This window comes from Piliocolobus tephrosceles, chromosome 1 (genome assembly GCF_002776525.5).
Source record: "Piliocolobus tephrosceles isolate RC106 chromosome 1, ASM277652v3, whole genome shotgun sequence".
In the NCBI taxonomy this organism is placed as follows: Eukaryota; Metazoa; Chordata; class Mammalia; order Primates; family Cercopithecidae; genus Piliocolobus; species Piliocolobus tephrosceles.
In genome coordinates this window covers 146,382,629-146,402,671 of record NC_045434.1, presented here as the reverse complement: position 1 = coordinate 146,402,671, position 20,043 = coordinate 146,382,629, and the positions used below count along the sequence as shown (strand labels likewise).

At 39.2% G+C, this 20,043-nt stretch overlaps 1 protein-coding gene across 5 annotated transcripts in view; it reads left to right on the top strand.

Moving 5' to 3' along the window:
* Positions 1 to 839: 839 nt before the first annotated feature.
* Positions 840 to 20,043, top strand: part of ACADM (acyl-CoA dehydrogenase medium chain) — a 40,731-nt gene continuing 21,527 nt past the window's right edge. Inside the window, exons 1-6 of one of the 5 annotated variants that reach the window (XM_023209319.1) lie at positions 840 to 1,300; positions 4,387 to 4,486; positions 8,360 to 8,457; positions 8,574 to 8,643; positions 9,251 to 9,351; positions 15,480 to 15,560. In XM_023209319.1, the coding sequence (XP_023065087.1) occupies positions 1,271 to 1,300; positions 4,387 to 4,486; positions 8,360 to 8,457; positions 8,574 to 8,643; positions 9,251 to 9,351; positions 15,480 to 15,560 (480 nt within the window). In that variant the 5' untranslated portion in view covers positions 840 to 1,270. Of the gene's footprint in view, positions 1,319 to 4,386; positions 4,487 to 8,359; positions 8,458 to 8,573; positions 8,644 to 9,250; positions 9,352 to 15,479; positions 15,561 to 20,043 lie in introns of all 5 variants that reach the window. The other 4 variants (XM_023209325.2, XM_023209341.2, XM_023209309.2 and 1 more) reach the window with 4 other exon arrangements.

The following is a 20,043-nucleotide window of genomic DNA, read 5'->3' as shown; positions in this document are numbered from 1 at the left end:
CAAACGGTGGTGGGATTATCATTGGTTTTTACAGTGTTTGGGATAGGCGGTGAAGTTAAGAGCAATGTTTTGGGGACGGGGGTGAAGCTCAACAAGTGCCTTCTCAAGGGTGGGGAGAATTACAAAGAAACTTTCTAAGAGTTGGGTAGATTACAAAGTACATCCATCAGTTAGGGGGAGCAGAAACAAATCACAATGGTGGAATGTCATCGGTTAAGCTATTTTCACTTCTATGGATCTTCAGTTGCTTCAGGCCATCTGGATGTATACATGCAGATCACTGGGGATATGATGGCTTAGCTTGGGTTCAGAGGCCTGACACTGAAGGCTTGCATTTGGGCTTTTATTAGCTTTCACAACGAGGTATCTAAACCTGGACAGTTTCACAAACACCCATTTTAAAACATTCCAGCTACCATCTCAAAACTCTCTCAAAACTCAGGGTCTCACTGGAAGAGAAAGTGACTTCAAGTAGAATTCCTCAGGGAGACATTCACTTCCATCATTCGCTGACCAGGAGCTTTGGACAGCCTCTACTGCACCCGCTTATCCAAGGACAGACACCACATCCACATCCGCCAACAAGTCATAAATAGCCTTGGGAATACGTGAATAGGTCAAATTTAGGTATGCAATTAAATTCTCTTTTAAATTTTAAGGAAACACAAATATGCTTTCGCTTTAGGTAAGGCATTTGAGAGCAAAATGTATTAATACTTTGAATCCGCCAAGCAGACACAATCTGGGTTTGACCGTTCTCTGCGGGTGAAGGTGAAGGCTGACCACGGGGCCACTCTCCTTCCAAGTCCCAGCCTGGCCCTCTCACCCAGGTTCCCATCCTGCACTGCGCCGCACGTCCGCCACCGTTCAGCGCCACCCGGCCCTCCCAGCCCCACCGCCTCCTTCTCCTCCGCGCTGGCTCTCTCTCCGCGCTGGTATCAGCCTCGGCGTCCCACAGAGAAGGCAAGAGGTGGGAAGGCAGAGAACCAGACCAGGCTTATCAGGGATTGCCTGGAGAGGGGATGCAACCCCTCCCCAGGTCGCACCCACGGCGCAGGCAAGGAGCATGCGTTGAATACCCGGGACGGCGACCGCTCCCACGCCGAGGGCTCTCAGCTGGCCTCGCGCAGCGCCAACTCCTTCCGCTGCCCAGCCGCCTCTTCCCGCCTCGCCCCGCCCAGTGGGCGGGACCAGAGGAGTCCGGCGCTGGGGGCGTCTGTCAAGGCCGTGACCCGTGTGTTATTGTCCTAGTGGCCGAAGGGGAGCCAACATGGCAGCGGGTTTCCAGCGATGCTGCAGGGTGAGAGGGAGCCCAGCGGTGCGGTGGGGCAGGGACATGGATATTGTGTCGGAGCCGGGGGCTCTGGGCCAAAAATAGGTGCGGCTGGGAGGAGTGGGAAGTTGGGCTGAGGAGGGAGCCTGCCTAGAGGGGTCCCCACCTGCTTTTCACGCCTCCTACCACCGGACGGAATGTAGCCTGGCGTTTCATTTTCCGTATCCTCCCGTCAGCCGACCCCGTTGTAGCCGGCATCCTCTCTTTAGAATATCGTTTTCTAAACGATAGAAAAGCAGATTTCTCAACCTTCCAAGGAAGGTTCTAAAAAAACCTGATAGAGAAAACGTATACCCTTTTTCTCTTCTTTAACCCATAAAACTAACACTCTTATGTTCCCAAGAAATACACAGAAGTGTTCAATTCTAGTGGTGCTATTTCGATAATTGGAATCTCATTGTTCTAGACAGAGAGCCCGAGGTAATAAAACCAATATTTATATAGCCTTGGGCTTTGAAAACATTATCTTACTTTAATCGTCCGAAAATACTCAGTGAGATTAGCACCATTTTTCGGTTTTGAATGGAAGCTATAAGCAGTTTGTAACCTGTCTACAGCCATAAATATAGTTGTGGAACCTAGATTCAAATTCAGCAATTGTAACTCCAGATCCCTTGCTATTTCTCTTTTCTATTTGTAAACCACCTCTCTAACTGGCCAACTTTGTTATGTAATTAACAGGTTGATGGGCATTGTATTTTGGTAATAGCAACCTTTGCACTTTGTTCTGTGTAACATGTTTTCCTGAACAGTCACATGTGAAGTGACTTTTTCCCTATTTAAAGTCTCTCGGTTGGCCGGTCGCGGTGTCTCACGCCTGTAATCCTAGCACCTTGGGGGGACTAGGCGGGTGGAACACTTAAGGCCAGAAGTTCGAGACCAGCCTGGCCAACGTAAGGAAACCCTGTCTTTACTGAAAATACGAAAAATTAGCTGGGCATGGTAGCATACGCCTGTAATCCCAGGAGACTGAGTTTGCAATGAGCGGAGATCTCCCCACTGCATTCTAGCCTGGGTGACAGAAGGAGACTCTGTCAAAAAAAGTCTCTCCGTAGACCATTTAACCTGGTTTGAGTTCTGACTTTTGTGCATGGGATTTAAAAACACATTTATAATAGAGTCATTTTTTTTGTTCTGATTTTTGCGGAATGTTTTCCTTTGTTATGGAACCTAGTGACCAATTAGGATACTAACAGAAAGATGAGTATAGCAAGGTGGTTAATAGCATGGGCTCTTGATAGTAAATGTTAGAATCCTGGTTGCACTAATAGTAGAGTGACTTTGCCTAATTTAGTTGACTTTCTGAGCCTTCATTTCTTCACATGCGAAAATGGAATAAAAGTAATAACTTAATCCTAGACTTGACCTAGGATTCAGTGAATTAACCTGTGTAATGTGACTGTAAATCAGAGTAGATTTGGTCTTTGACTGCTGGACAATAAGGACCAGAGAAACTGTTTCACTTTTTTTTTTTTTTTTTTTTGAGACAGAGTCTTGCTCTGTCACCCAGGCTGGAATGCAGTGGTGCAGTTTAGGCTCACTGCAACCTCCACCTCCCGGGTTCAAGCGATTCTCCTGCCTCAGCCTCCTGAGTAGCTAGGACTACATACCACCACACCTGGCTTACTTTTGTATTTTTAGTAGAAATGGAGTTTCACCATGTTGGTCAGACTGGTCTCAAACCCCTGACCTTGTGACCCACCCGCCTCAGCCTCCCAAAGTGCTGGGATTACGCACGTGAGCCACCCCACCTGGCAGTGTTTCACTTTCAAAATAAAATGAATGAAGTTGCAAAGAAAATGCGAGTTTTCATACTCTGTGTGTGTTTTTTTTTAACTGTAGTATGAGTTATTTTGAAAGCGCTGTTTCAATTACAAATATTTGATACTCTTAATTATATTGTCACCTTCCATGTAGGAAATCCTCTGTGTAAGTTGAAATTGTCATCTACAATTTCTTGTAGATGAAAGACAGTTTCTTTTTACGGATTTTGAAAAACATTAGAATTTAAATGTAGAAACTTTAGTATATTCTTCAGCTTCTCTTTTTCCTTAGTATCTCAACTTGTTAAAATTACCAGATAGTTCAATTAAACTCTTTTACAGTGAAAATTGTGTAATTTTGGCTGTCCTGAAACCTTTACACAGGAACACCATTGTGGTTCCCAGTTTGGCAGCTTTAATAAATGCAAATTTTTACTTTTGTATCCATTAAGCTGTCATGAATATAAAAATGGGTTACAAAACAATAATATATGTATATTTGATTGTTTGTTTCTTTATATGTTCCTTTGAAGAAATATGAGTATATTTCAGATCCTAAGACAAGTAATATATTAGTAGTTTAGAACAGGGATGGCAAACGTTTTTTGAAAAGGAACGGATAGTACATGTTTTTGGCTTTGTGAACCATATGGTCTCTGTGGTAACTACTTAGATCTGCTGTGAAAGCAGCAATAGACAGCATGATGTGACTGCCATAGTTTGGTGACCCCTTGATCAGAACATTGTAAGAATGCCTGTAGACAGCAGAAAATACAGAACATGGTTTTATGCTAATTTGTTTTGTTAGAGTGGGCTATCCTAAAAAATGAGATCCTCTGAGAGGAAGGTTCCCAGAGGCATGCATGGGAGGCTCACAGGGACAGCGTATCAAAGTTAATGGACTAGGCAACTCTTGAACACAGTATGTTCACTTTCCACCTATCATTCTCCCCACCCCAACTCTCCAACCATCAATGTCCTAGGAGCTTGTAAGATACCCAGAATAGTGGTCCTACGTCTACTAGTACCCTTGACTGTTGTTTGTTGTAAATCCTCCACTTCAGTAGTGTAAATACCACTGACTTTATTTTCATTACTTTTTAAAAACATCTCCTCTGTCATAGGAGTTTATATAACTGGTAATTGACTTATTTAAATTATGATTGAAGGCATTTAAATAGTGATGACTTTAAAAACTATGAGTATGGTCAAACAAGTTGTTGTACTCACAATTATGAATAGTCTCTTATCTGATTAATGTTTAACTTATCAAATTTATTTTAATAAAAGTGTTCTTTACAGGTCCTGAGAAGTATTTCTCGTTTTCATTGGAGATCACAGCATACAAAAGCCGATCGACAGCGTGAACCAGGATTAGGATTTAGTTTTGGTATATGTTCTGTTCTATCTTTTGACTTTAAACTTACACATATGAAGCTCTGTCTATGTATTTGTTTCGAGTATGTTTGCAAATAAACTTAATAATGTCTTTCAATGAGTAGGACCAGTCCACCGTCCATAGATCGTTCACAGTAACTCACACCCGTTCTTCCTGATCTCATTTTCTTCCTCAGTATACTATACTATACTTTAGATTTGTGTTAGTAGCATACATGCACTTATATTCCTTCCTTTTTTTCTAAGTGTTTAGCCCAAAATCAATGAGATTTACTGATATATATGAATAGTCTTCAACTTACATATCTGAATGCCACAAATACATTTTAAAACACTTGTTAGATTACAGTGCTAGGTGCCTGGTAATAAGCTAAAGCTTGTTTTTGCTATAATATATCCAAATTGCAATTTTGGTACTATTAGGTGAAGTTCTCACTCCTGGCACCAGGGAGCCATGTGGTTGTTGTAGGGAAAAGGAATATGATTTTTCTTCCTCTGTCCTCTATAAAATGAAAACCACACTCAAAAAATTTGAAATAATAATATCTATCTTTGGCATTCTTGGCTATCTAAAGTGCTTCTTCAAAATTTTTATTTTTTCTCTAAAAACCATTTACTCAATTCATTTGGTCTCAGAAAATAGTTAAAGGCAGCTGAGATAACTCACAGCTAGGTACAAATGACAATCTGAAAGCTCTCCAGAGTTATTGTTTGTTTTTATTATAGTGTTTTTAAAGATTTTTCCCTTTTCTTTATAAAGATTTTTTTTTGTTTTTTTTAACCAGAATTTAATGAAATTTTTCTTTTTCTTTTTCTTTTAACAAAGATGGGTTTCATTGTCTCATCATGTTGCCCAGGCCGATCTTGAACTCCTGGACTCAAGCAGTTCTCTTATTTCAGCCTTCCAAAGTGCTGGGATTATGGGCATGAGCCACTGCACCCAGACCAAATGAAAATTTGCTGTGTTTTGTTTTTTTCTTTCTGTGACCTCTAGCCAAAGACTGAATGAAAATTTTCTTTTCTTTCTTTCTTTTTTTTTGAGACAGAGTCTCACTTTGTCACCCACACTGGTGTGCAGTGACTCACTGCAACCTCTGCCTCCCAGGTTCAAGTGATTCTCCTGCCTTAACCTCCTGAGTAGCTGGGACTACAGATGTGGGTCACCTTGCCTGGCTAATTTCTGTATTTTTAGTAGGGATGGGGTTTTGCCATGTTGGCCAGGCTGGTCTCGAACTCCTGATGACAAGTGATCCACCCTCCTCTGCCTCCCAAAGTTCTGGGATTGCAGGCATAAACCACTGTGCCCAGCCTGAATGAAAATTTTCTTTTTTTTTTTCTTTTTCTTTTTTCTCTTTCTGTAACCCAAGACTAAATGAAAGTTTTCAAGCAGTGTGAGGATAGCTGTTTGGGAAGGTCTTCCTCTGTCACGCAGGCTGGATTGCAGTGGCTCCATCTGGGCTCATTGCAACCTCTGCCTCCTGGGTTCAAGCGATTCTCTTACCTCAGCCACCCAAGTAGCTGAGATTACAGGTGTGGGCCACCACCCCTGGCTAATCTTTATATTATTAGTAGAGATGATGTTTTGCCATGTTGGCAACGCTGGTCTCGAACTCCTGGCCTCAAGTGATCTACCCGTCTTGGCCTCCCAAAGTGGGATATGGGCATGAGCCACCATGCCCAGCCGGGGCAGTGGATCTTACTAAGATAATTAGCATTAATTTGGTATGATTGCTTGTCACTTACAATTTCACGCTCAGTAGTAAGAGCCTCACAGGAGAAATCTATGGTGGTTCACTGAGTGACAGAGGATGAGATAGATATAATTGTTTGGGAGGGAGATTTTGAAGTTCAATACGGGTCTATTCCTTGAACTAGTTGCATCTGGTTCTTTATCTGTAAAATGAAAATATCTATAACACAGAATTTCTGTGAAAATTAAGTCATATGCTGTATTTAAAGCCCCTAGCACATAGTGACTGGATCAAAGTAGTTTCTCAATAAATAATACATAATACATCCTTGTCATTTCTACTTTTTTTTTTTTTTTTTAAGAGGCAGGGTTTCACTCTGTCACCCAAGTTGGAGTGCAGTGATATAGCTCACTGCAACCTTGACTTCTGGGGCTCCATGGATTCTCCGACCTCAGCCTCCTGAGCAGTTAGGACAACAGGTCCATGTCACCACACCCAGCTGATTTTTGAAATTTTTAAATGTTTTGTAGAGACAGGATCTTGCTATGTCACCCAGGCTGGCCCCAAACTCCTGGCCCCAAATGATTCGCCTGCCTCAGCCTCCCAAAATTCTGGCATTATAGGTGTGAGCCACCATGCCCAGACTTTCTCTACCCTCTCTCTACCTACAAGATTGATATCAACTGGCACCAATCTTAGAAGTAAAGCTGTGATATAGAGAACACTGGACTGAAACTCTATACTTCTGCTAATTTCATTGTAAGACTGATACTAGAATTTCCTTACTCTGCATTAGTTTATCTATAAAAGGATTTGATCTTACGCTCTTCAATTCAGCACCAAAATTCTACTTTTATGTATTATTTCTCACTCCCCATACAATGATTACTATAGTCTTAAACATTCTTTTCTGCATTTGCTCTCATTTTTCTTGCTTGAGATACCCTATTATCTCTTTTAAATTTTACCTAATCTTTGACGTTAGATGCAACCACATTAAAACACAACGATACCATGGATTTGAAAAGATGCAGTTAGCAATTGGCTCCTCTCCCCAGTCAAGCCACCTTACTAATGTCATTAATTTTAAAACAATAATCCCTTATTTTATGTAAACAAATTGTTGAACACCATTTATTAGCATTGCAGCAGGATTTTGTTATTATCTTTTGAAAAACCTTTCTACCACTTCTACCAGTTGCTTTGTGCTAATTTATAAACTTTGAGTTTAAAGGAGCAGTAAGCCTAGGCTTGGTGTCTCATGCCTGTAATCCCAGCACTTTAGGAGACCGAGGCAGGAGGATTGCTTGAGGCCAGGAGTTCAAGACCAGCCTGGCATCATAGTGAGACCCTGTCTCTATGAAAAAAAAAGGAAAAAGAAAAAATGAAATAGATAGGGTGAGGTGGCTCCCAGCACTTTGGGAGGCCGAGATGGGAGAATCACTTGAGCCTAGGAGTTCCAGACCAGCTTGGACAACATGGCAAAACCCTGTCCCTATAAAAATTACAAAATTAGCCAGATATGGTGGCATGTGCCTGTGGTCCCAGCTAGTTGGGAAGCTGTGCTGGGAAATCATTTGAGGCCAGGAGGTCGAGGCTACAGTGAGTCGTAGTTACACCACCGCACTCCAGCCTGAGTGACAAAATGAGACTGTCTCAAAAAGAAAAAAAAAGGTAAAATTAAAATTAAGATAATGATATTCTTATATGACACTTTGAAATAAGTTATATTGCTTTATGTCACTGAATGTGTTTCATCTATTTCATTAGATTGATTCTTGTCATCAGGGAGATGTCTTGCATATTAGTTTCCCTTCAGTGTTAGTAAACATTTGATAAATTGGCTTAGGAACTAATTAATAATAAGTTAAACATTTTTTATATCCCCAATTGGAAAAGAAAAACTCACTTGAGCTCTACAGGTTAATATCTGTTACTCATTTGTAAAAGTTAGAAATCTCACCTATTTCCTTTAGCATTTGTATTGACATAGATTTATTTATATTGTGTAGTGAACTCTTGATTAGTCGAAAAATGCACTGTAGTCTGACTTTCTGATTAATCAAGGATTTAAGTCCCCACAGTAAATACACATTTCTACATACTGACTTCATAAGACATTTTTCCTTAACTTGTTATCCAGTTTTAACCTTATCTAAATAACTTTCCCTTAGAGTTCACTGAACAGCAGAAAGAATTTCAAGCTACTGCTCGTAAATTTGCCAGAGAGGAAATCATCCCAGTGGCTGCAGAATATGATAAAACTGGTGAAGTAGGTATATACATTTTAAAGAGGGAAAAAGCTTTTACATTTTTTACAAGATTATGTAATCAAACTATTTGGATATCAAAATATGTTTTAATTCAGTTCTTTTCTTTTTCTTCTAGTATCCGATGCCCCTAATTAGAAGAGCCTGGGAACTTGGTTTAATGAATCCGCACATTCCAGAGAATTATGGTAAGCTTTCTTTATATTTTTACTACTGGAATGCATATGAGTAAGAAAAATTGTGGAACTCTACTCAGTCATTTTTTTCAAATATTTCTTGCCATTAAATGACTTTGTGGCTTTGTCATCCTGCTCAGACTCCAGTGTTTGCCCACTTTTGGAAGCTTGTACTCTATACTTAGATGCATTTTTCCTTCTTCTAAATGGTTCTAACCTTAATTTGCACTTAAACCTCAGTAACTTCTGTTTCTAGAGTTGGTCAATTTGTTGCATTTTATTCCCATCTTCTATATTACATTTTATTGAGTCTTTTTTGTGAACTATCATTCTTTTCCTCAGACCCAGTTTGAGTTGAATTGAGTTTTAACACAATCAAGTTAGAACAGGAATATAGGTTCAAATTACAAATAGTAAAATAATTTTTTGAAAATTTTAGAACTTACTTTAGAAAAGTATAATTTCTTCTTGTGCCAGCCAGAACACGTGTAGATATTATATTGCAAATTTCCTTTTAAAACAAATTTTAGTCTTATTGAAAGCAATTAAAATAGTTTACCTGTATTTCTATTGTGATATACTACGTATTATAATGTGCTAAAACATTTTGATACTGTAGGAGGTCTTGGACTTGGAACTTTTGATTGTTGTTTAATAACTGAAGAATTGGCTTATGGATGTACAGGCGTTCAGACTGCTATTGAAGGAAATTCTTTGGGGGTAAGTGACTTAGAAAATTAACTACCTAACTGTAAGCTCTTGTTAATGAGATAGTTACTCCTGAAGAAGCTGGATTTTTAGAAGAAAAAAGCAGAGTCAGTTACTACTAGGTAAGGTTGGTGGGTAAACACAGTTTTCTTTAAAGAGGAACACAAGATTCAGCATTGAAGCCTGGAGTTCTGATTTCAAGGCTTGATCACTCTGACCTTGTTGTCTCTAGTACTTGGACTTCTGACAGTCCTTCTGAAGAAACTGTATACTTTGGGTGCAGCGTCAGTGGCAATTCTTAGGTAAAGCCAAGGGCTAAATTCAGCATTCAGAAACAGGATTGGGATGGCTTGCTGCCACTACTGGCAGTACTGAAATTTAGCAAGCAATTTTTTTTTATTATTATACTTTAAGTTCTAGGGTACATGTGCCCAACATGCAGTTTTGTTACATATGTATGTATATATGTGCCGTGTTTGTGTGCTGCACCCATTGACTCGTCATTTACATTAGGTATATATCCTAATGCTATCCCTACCCCCTACCACCACCCCACGACAGGCCCTGGTGTGTGATGTTCCCCACCCTGTATACAAGTGTTCTCATTGTTCAGTTCCCACCTACGAGTGAGAACATGCAGCGTTTGGTGTTCTGTCCTTGCGATAGTTTGCTCAGAATGATGGTTTCCAGCTTCATCCATGTCCCTGCAAAGGACACGAACTCATCCTTTTTTATGGCTGCATAGTATTCCATGGTGTATATGTGCCACATTTTCTTAATCCAGTCTGTCACCGATGGACATTCGGGTTGATTCCAAGTCTTTGCTATTGTGAATAGTACTGCAATAAACATACGTGTGCATGTGTCTTTATAGCAGCATGATTTATAATCCTTTGGGTATATACCCAGTAATGGAATGGCTGGGTCAAATGGTATTTCTAGTTCTAGATCCTTGAAGAATCGCCACACTATCTTCCACAATGGTTAAACTAGTTTACAGTCCCACCAACAGTGTAAAAGTGTTCCCATTTCTCCACATCCTCTCCAGCACCTGTTGTTTCCTGACTTTTTAATGATTGCCATTCTAACTGCTGTGAGATGGTATCTCGTTGTGGTTTTGATTTTCATTTCTCTAACGACCAGTGATGATGAGCATTTTTTCATGTGTCTGTTGACTGCATAAATGTCTTCTTCTGAGAAATGTCTGTATATATACTTTGCCCAATTTTTGATGGCATTGTTTGATTTTTTTTCTTGTAAATTTGTTTAAGTTCTTTGTAGGTTCGGGATATTAGCCCTTTGTCGGATGGGTAGATTGCAAAAATTTTCTCCCATTCTGTAGGTTGCCTGTTCACTCTGATGATAATTTCTTTTGCTGTGCAGAAGCTCTTTAGTTTAATTAGATCCCATTTGTCAATTTTGGCTTTTGTTGCCATTGCTTTTGGTGTTTTAGTCATGAAGTCCTTGCCCATGTCTATGTCCTGAATGGTATCGCCTAGGTTTTCTTCTGGGGTTTTTATGGTTTTAGATCTGACATTAAAGTCTTTAATCCATTTTGAATTAATTTTTGTATAAGGTGTGAGGAAGGGATCCAATTTCAGCTTTCTACATATGGTTAGCCAGTTTTCCCAACATCATTTATTAAATAGGGAATCCTTTCCCCATTTCTTGTTTACAGTCCCACCAACAGTGTAAAAGTATTACTATTTCTCCACATCCTCTCCAGCACCTGTTGTTTCCTGTTTTTGTCAGGTTTCTTGTTTTTGTCAGGTTTCCTGTTTCTTGTTTATGTCAGATTTGTCAAAGATCAGATGGTTGTAGATGTGTGGTATTATTTCCGAGGGCTGTATTCTGTCCCATTGGTCTATATCTCTGTTTTGGTACCAGTACCATGCTGTTTTGGTTACTGTAGCCTTGTGGTATAGGTTGAAGTCAGGTAACCTGATGCCTGCAGTTTTGTTCTTTTGGCTTAGGATTGTCTTGGCAATGCGGGCTCTTTTTTGGTTCCATATGAACTTTAAAGTAGTTTGTTCCAACTCTGTGAAGAAACTCATTGGTAGCTTGATGGGGATGGCATTGAATCTATAAATTACCTTGGGCATTATGGCCATTTTCACAATATTGATTCTTCCCTATCCATGAGCATGGAATGTTCTTCCATTTCTTTGTGTCCTCTTTTATTTCGTTGAGCAGTCGTTTCTAGTTTCCCTTGAAGAGGTCCTTCACATCCCTTGTAAGTTGGATTCCTAGGTATTTTATTCTCTTTGTATCAATTGGGAATGGGAGTTCATTAATGATTTAGCTCTCTGTCTGTTATTGGTGTATAGGAATGCTTGTGACTTTTGCACATTGATTTTGTATCCTGAGACTTTGCTGAAGTTGCTTATCAGCTTAAGGAGATTGGGCCTGAGATGATGGGGTTTTCTAAATATACAACCATGTCATCTGCAAACAGGGACAATTTGACTTCCTTTTTTCCTAATTGAATACCCTTTATTTCTTTCTCCTGCCTTATTGCTTTGGCCAGAACTTCCAACACTGTGTTGAATAGGAGTGGTGAGAGAGGGCATCCCTGTCTTGTGCCAGTTTTCAAAGGGAATGCTTCCAGTTTTTGCCCATTCAGTATGATATTGGCTGTGGATTTGTCATAAATACCTCTTATTATTTTGAGATATGTTCCATCAGTACCTAATTTATCAAGAGTTTTTAGCATGAAGGGCTGTTGAATTTTGTTGAAGGCCTTTTCTGCATCTATTGAGATAATCATGTGGTTTTTGTCTTTGGTTCTGTTTATACGATGAATTACATTTATTGATTTGTGTATGTTAAACCAGCCTTGCATCCCAGGGATGAAGCCGACTTAATCATGGTGGATAAGCTTTTTGATGTGCTGCTGGGTTCAGTTTGCCAGTATTTTCTTGAGGATTTTTGCATCAATGTTCATCAGGGATATTGGTCTAAGATTCTGTTTTTTTGTTGTGTCTCTGCCAGTCTTTACTATCAGGATGATACTGGCCTCATAAAATGAGTTAGAGAGGGTTTCCTCTTTTTGTATTTATTGGAATAGTTTCAGAAGGAATGGTACCACCTCCTCTTTGTACCTCTGGTAGAATTTGGCTGTGAATCCATCTGGTCCTGGACTTTTTTTGGTTGGTAGGCTATTAATTATTGCCTCAATTTCAGAGCCTGTTGTTGGTATATTCAGGGATTCAACTTCTTCCTGGTTTAGTTTTGGGAGGGTGTATGTGTTCAGGAATTTATCCATTTCTTCTAGATTTTCTAGTTATTTGGAAAGAGGTGTTTATAGTATTCTCTGATGGTAGTTTGTATCTCTGTGGGGTCGCTGGTGATATCCCCTTCATCATTTTTTATTGCATCTATTTGATTCTTCTCTCTTTTCTTCTTTATTAGTCTTACTAGTGGTCTATCAATTTTGTTGATCTTTTAAAAAAATCAGCTCCTATGTTCATTGATTTTTTGAAGGGTTTGTGTTTAGTGCTTCCTTAAGGAGCTCTTATAAGGCAGGCCTGGTGATGACAGAATCTCTCAGCATTTGCTTGTCGGTAAAGGATTTTATTTCTCCTTCACTTATTAAGCTTAGTTTGGCTGGATATGAAATTGTGGGTTGAAAATTCTTTTCTTTAAGAATGTTGAATATTGGCCCCCAATCTCTTCTGGATTGTAGGGTTTCTGCTGAGAGATCCGCTGTTAGTCTGATGGGCTTCCCTTTGTGGGTAACCTGACCTTTCTCTCTGGCTGTACTTAACATTTTTTCCTTCATTTCAACCTTGGTGAATCTGACAATTATGTGTCTTAGAGTTGCTCTTCTTGAGGAATATATTTGTGGTGTTCTCTGTATTTCCTGAATTTGAATGTTGACCTGTTTTGCTAGGTTGGAGAAGTTCTTCTGGATAATATATCCTGAAGAGTGTTTTCCAACTTGGTTCCATTCTGTTCTCCCCATCACTTTCAGGTACACCAATCAGACGTAGATTTAATCTTTTCACATAGTCCCATATTTCTTGGAGGCTTTGTTCGTTTCTTTTTACTCTTTTTCTCTAAACTTCTCTTCTCGCTTCGTTTTATTCATTTGATCTTCAATCACTGATACCTTTTCTTCCACTTGATCAAATCAGCTACTGAAGCTTGTGCATGCATCACGTACTTCTCATGCCATGGTTTTCAGCTCCATCAGGTCATTTAAAGTCTTCTCTATGCTGTTTATTCTAGTTAGCCATTCATCTAATCTTTTTTCAAGGTTTTTAGCTTCTTTGTGATGGGTTCAAATATCCTTCTTTAGCTCAGAGTAGTTTGTTATTACCAATCTTCTGAAGCCTTCTTCTCTCAACTCATCAAAGTAATTCTCCGTCCAGCTTTGTTCCGTTTTTGGTGAGGAGCTGCGTTCCTTTGGAGGAGAAGAGGCGCTCTGAGTTTTAGAGTTTTCAACTTTTCTGCTCTGGTTTCTCCCCATCTTTGGGCTTTTATCTAACTTTGGTCTTTGATGATGGTGACATACAGATGGGGTTTTCATGTGGATGTCCTCTCTGTTTGTTAGCTTTCCTTCTATTGGTCTGGACCCTTGGCTGCAGGTCTGTTGGAATTTGCTGGAAGTCCACTCCAGACCCTGTTTGCCTGGGTATCACCAGCGGAGGCTGCAGAACCACAAATATTGTAGAACGGCAAATGTTGCTGCCTGATCATTCCTCTGGAATCTTCATCTCAGTGGGGCACCCAGCTGTATGAGGTGTCAGTCGGCCCCTACTGGGAGGTGCCTCCCAGTTGGGCTACTTGGGGGTCAGGGACCCACTTGAGGAGGCAGTCAGTCAGTTCTCAGATCTCAAAATCCATGCTGGTAGGACCACTACTCTGTTGAAAGCTGTCAGACAAGGACATTTAAGTCTGCAGAAATTTCTGCTGCCTTTTGTTCAGCTATGCCCTGCCCCAGAAGTGGAGTCTACAGAGGCAGGCAGGCCTTCTTGAACTGCGGTGGGTTCCACTGAGATCCAGCTTCCCTTTCCCGGCCTCTTTGTTTACCTACTCAAGCCTCAGCAATGGCAGGCGCCCCTCCCCTAGCCTCACTGCTGCATTGCAGTTCCATCTCAGACTGCTGTGCTAGCACTTAGCAAGGATCCATGGGCATGGGACCCTCCAAGCCAGGTTCAGTATATAATCTCCTGGCATACTGTTAGCTAAGACCTTTGAGAAAGCACAGTATTAGGGTGAGAGTGACCCAATTTTCCAGGTTCAGTCTGTCATGGCTTCCCTTGGCTAGGAAAGGGAATTCCCTGACCCTTTGCACTTCCTGGTTGAGGCGATACCTCACCCTGCTTTGGCTCACAGTCCATGGGCTGCACCCACTGTCTGACAAGCCCCAGTGAGATGAACCCAGTACCTCAGCTGGAAATGCAGAAATCACCCATCTTCTGCATCACTCACTCTGGGAGCTGTAGACTGGAGCTGTTCCTATTTGGCCATCTTGGAACTTCCCCTTGTTTTGTTTTGTTTTGTTTTGGTTTGGTTTGGTTTGGTTTGAGACAGTCTCGCTGTGTTGCCCAGGCTGGAATGCAGTGGCATGATCTCGGCTCACTGGAAGCTCCACCTCCCGGGTTCACGCCATTCTCCTGTCTCAGCCTCTTGAGTAGCTGGGACTACAGGCACCCACCACCATGCCCGGCAATTTTTTTTTTTTTTTTTTTTTGTAATTTTAGTAGAGACGGGGTGTCACCATGTTGGCCAGAATGGTCTCCATCTCTTGATCTCACAATCCACCCGCCTTGGCCTCCCAGAGTGCTGCGATTACAGGTGTGAGCCATTGCATCCAGCCTAACAAGTAGTTCTTAGGCCTGGTCATATATACCGTGTCATATATTCTAAATATAATTTTTTATTTGTGCATTTTAGTGTACTAGATTTTCACAGATTATAATGCCACAGGTCCTACATATAACCTAATTTTATGAAAATACTTAGATTAGCATATTTATTTCCTCATTCTAACTTAGAGGCAAGGTATAGGCCAGTTCTTTGGACTTACCTCTTAGGTGAAAAGTAGTTCTTTTTTTGTTTTGAATTATAACGTCTCTGAATTTACATATCCAATAAAAATGACTTGATTTTTTAATGTCAATTTTTTTCGGTAGCAAATGCCTCTTATTATTGCTGGAAATGAACAACAAAAGAAGAAGTATTTGGGGAGAATGACTGAGGAGCCGTTGATGTGTGTGAGTATGTGTAGCTGCCACTTTATTTCACACTTAAGAAGGGAACAAAGGTGCTATTTCTCCTTTTCAGTCTATATGTATATACTGGGAGATATACCATTGAAACAAATATTAGCGACATATTATTGCAATGATGTTTCGAGGATGCCAAGAAAGTGTCGTAACTGGTCGAGGGCTGTGGCTCATACCTGTAATCCCAGCACTTTGGGAGGCCGAGGGGGGGGCAGATTACTTGAGGCTAGGAGTTCACAGCCTGGCTAACATGGTGAAACCCTGTCTCTACTGAAAATACAAAAATTAACCAGGCGTGGCAGTGCTTGCCTATAATCCCAACTACTCAGGAGGCTGAGGCATGAGAATCACTTGAACCTGGAAGATGGAGGTTGCAGTGAGCAGAGATCACACCACTGCACTGCTGCCTGGGCGACAGAGTGAGTGAGACTGTCTCAAACAAACAACAAGAAAAAAGTGTCATCATAATTTCCTTGCTTATTTCCAGGAGAAGAGAGATCTACTTGTGATGTCTTTGGGATGTCAAAAAGTGTCATAATAATCCCCTTACTTCAGGAGAGAGAGATCTATTTAATGGAGCATTCTACACTTCAAGAACTGAGTCACTGTGTCAGGAAGTTCAGATTGAATGTAGGGCAATGTGTGTTTGAACTAGTAGTGTTTTGAATTAGTAAAAAATTAATGTTGGTTGGTCGTGGGGGCTCACGCCTGTAATCCCAGCACTTTGAGAGTAGGAGGCAGGTGGATCACCTGAGGTCAGGAGTTTGAGACTAGTGTAGCCAAAATAGAGAAACCCCATCTCTACTAAAAATACAAAATTTAGCTGGATGAGGTGGTGCTTGTCAGCTACTTGGGAGGCTGAGGCATGAGAATCTCTTGAACCCAGGAGGCAGAGGTTGCTAAGTAAAGATGGCAACACTTCACTCCAGCCTGGGCAACAGAGTGAGACTCTGTCTCAAAAAAAGAAAGCAATTAATGTGGGCTGGGCATAGTGGCTCACACCTGTAATCTCAGCACTTTGAGAGGCTAAGGCAGGAGAACTGCTTGAGCCCAGGAGTTCAAGACCAGCCTGGGCAACACAGTGAGACTCTGTCTCTAAATAAATAAATAAAATTAATGTGAACCTGCAACTGAAGAAAGAGCAACTTATTTGTTGAATGACTGAATGAGTTGGGAAGAATAGTTGTAGAGTTTATTTAAACCTCTGAAAGCAACTCAACAAATTTTTAAATTAGATTTTTTTAAAAAGGTTACACACACACACATGAACACACACACACACAGGCTCTATTCTTAAACTGTTGTTTACCTGAGGATTTTTACTTCTTGTTTACTCAAACATATTTCAATGTAAGGTGTGGTTGTTATACTGAAATACAGTAGATTTATTAGTTTTGAGCAAATAATGAGAATTCATTTTAACAGAAAATAATACTTGAAAATAAATGATTTTTATTTCAGATACCTAAATTTCAAGCAAACTGTTTAATAAAGGCATTTGTACATATTTGCTAGGAAATTTGCAATTTTTTTTAACAATTGAGAGTTTAGCTAAACATTCTCACTATTGTCTGTAAGAACTGTGTGAAACATCTGGATTGTTCTCCTATAGAGTATAGTCAGCTCTCCATATCCATGAGGGAATGGTTTAGGACCTGTTGTACTCCACATCAATATTTTTGGTTGCCAAGTCCCTTATACAAAATGCACAGTTAGCCCTTCGGATCTGTGGGTTTTGATCCACAGTTGGTTGAATTCCAAAACTCGTGGATGCCAAAGGCAAACTTTTAAAAAATTAAAATTTTATAACTTTTCCGATTATAAAATACTGAGAATAGAAATTTAGAAATGTTTAAAGTAGAACAAAAATATCTGTTATCCCTCAGATATGGAGTTAATTAGTATTACTTCCTTATTGTAGTGCCTACCAGATTTTCAGATATGTAACTGTGTTTGTAACAGTTAGTGCCCTATTATATACATGTAGTTTTATGTACTTCTTTATTTAACAACATGAACATTTTCTTATTTCTTCCTTCTTTTTACATGCTGTAACAGTACTGCGTAATTTGCTATCTGATGGATATGCTATAAATTATTTCACTGTTCTATACTGTTGAATGTTTAAACTCCTTGGGTTTTTACTTTAGAAAATAATGTTATGGTAAAAAATAATACAGAAAAAAATTTTTTTTTTAAATGATCAAATAAGAAGCCAAGAACAGGCCAGGCATGGTGGCTCATGTCTATAATCCTAACACTTTGGGAAGCCAAGGCAGGAAGACTGCTTGAGGCCAGGAGTTCAAGACCAGCCTGGACAACATTGAGAGACTCTGCCACAAATATATATATATAATATATAGTGTATATTATACAATATACTATATTTTATATACATAATATGTAGTATATATTATACAATATACTATTTTATATACATAATATATAGTATATTGTATAATATATAATATGTTATACAGTAATACTATATTATATATAGTATTATAAATATATATTATATATAGTATTATAAATATATATTATATATCAATGCTATATATTGCATATATAATATATAGTATAAATATAGTGTTATAAATACAATATTTTACATTGTATTACATATACTATATATAATATAATATACATACAATATACTATATATACAATATATAATAAACTATATATTATATATAATCATACAATTATATATTTTATATATTATAGTTATATATAATTATATAATTATAAATATATAAATTATATTGTATTATATTATACATGTACACAATATATAATTTATACATTGTATAAATTATATGTATAATATACTGTATGTAGTATATATACTATATAATGTACTATATATGTATATTACTATGTAATATACTATATCATGTATAATTATGTATCATATATAACAAAATATATAAAAATATATAAATATATGTAAAACAAAAAAGAAAAAGAAGACAACAACAACTCCGAAGAACCAGTAGTGACAAGCCATTTTGTATAGAAAAAAACAGGCCCATTTACTTCACAAACTTTAAAAACTTCACTGTATTATGAAACAGAAAGATGTCTAATATCATATTTCAGGGAAAAAAAATACCTTAAAGTTGTTTAAAACAAAATTTTGGTACTTAAAAGGGGCATCTTTTATGGACAACTCTTTATTTTGTTACGATGCTGAATACATCTTCAAATCTCCAGGTAGTGGAGTAATCTGGTTCAGTTAACTTGAGTGACACCTGAATCCCTTCTACAGAATCCCTGTCAAAAGCCATCTAGCTGACATGTTTTTATACCTCAGGTGCCTGGGAATCAACACCTTCTGAAGCAGCATCATTTGCGAGCATCTGTTATCATTAAACAAATATTTTAGATTACATGATGCTAAAGCACAGAACCTGTCATTTTTCTTAAAATGTTACCAGTTCATACTATAATAGGTGTTCAATAAATGTTAGAGTGATTTCACTGTAGTTTTCTCTTGGCTATATTGCTTTTCAGATGTTTGAGTAAGTTATTTTTATTTATTTACTTTTTGAGATGGAGTCTTGCTCTGTTCCCCAGGTTGGAGTGCAGTGGTGCAATCTTGGCTCACTGCAACCTCTGCCTCCTGGGTTCAAGCGTTTCTCCTGCCTCAGCCTCCCAAGTAGCTGGGACTACAGGTGCGTGTCACCTTGCCTGGCTAATTTTTTGTAATTATAGTAGAGATGAGATTTCACTGTGTTAGCCAGGATGGTCTGTATCTCCTGACCTTGTGATCTGCCCACCTTGGCCTCCCAAAGTGCCGGGATTACAAATGTGAGCCACCGCGCCCAGCCAAGTGTAGTCATTATTATTATTATTATTTATTTTTTATTATTATTTTTTTTCTGAAATGGAGTCTCGCTCTGTCACGTAGGCTGGAGTGCAGTGGTACTATCTCGGCTCACCTCCCGGGTTCAAGTAATTCTTCTTCCTCAGCCTCCCAAGAAGCTGGGATTAGCCAGGCACCCACCACCACGCCTAGCTAAGGTTTTGTATTTTTAGTAGAGACAGGGTTTTACCATGTTGGCCAGGCTGGTCTCAAACTCCTGACCTCAAGTGATCCACCTGCCTCAGCCTCCCAAAGTGCTGGAATTACAAGCCTGAAGCCTGACCCACCATGCCTGGCCTTAAGTAATCATTTACAATGCCCCTATATACACTTACTATTTTGAATTAAAATAAAATGTTTATAGTTTCTTTTTTGTTGTATATTTTTAAAAAGTAAATCGACATGGGTTCTTGCTATGTTGATCAGGCTGGTCTTCAACTCCTAGTCTCAAGTGATCCTCCCATCTCAGCCTCACAGAATGCTAGGATTACAGGCAGGGGCCACTATGCTTGGCCCAATTTCTTTCTTCTTTGGACTGTAAGTACCTTAAGGGCAAGGAACTTGTTTCTTTAGTATCCACAGTACCTGCCACTCTTGAATTAA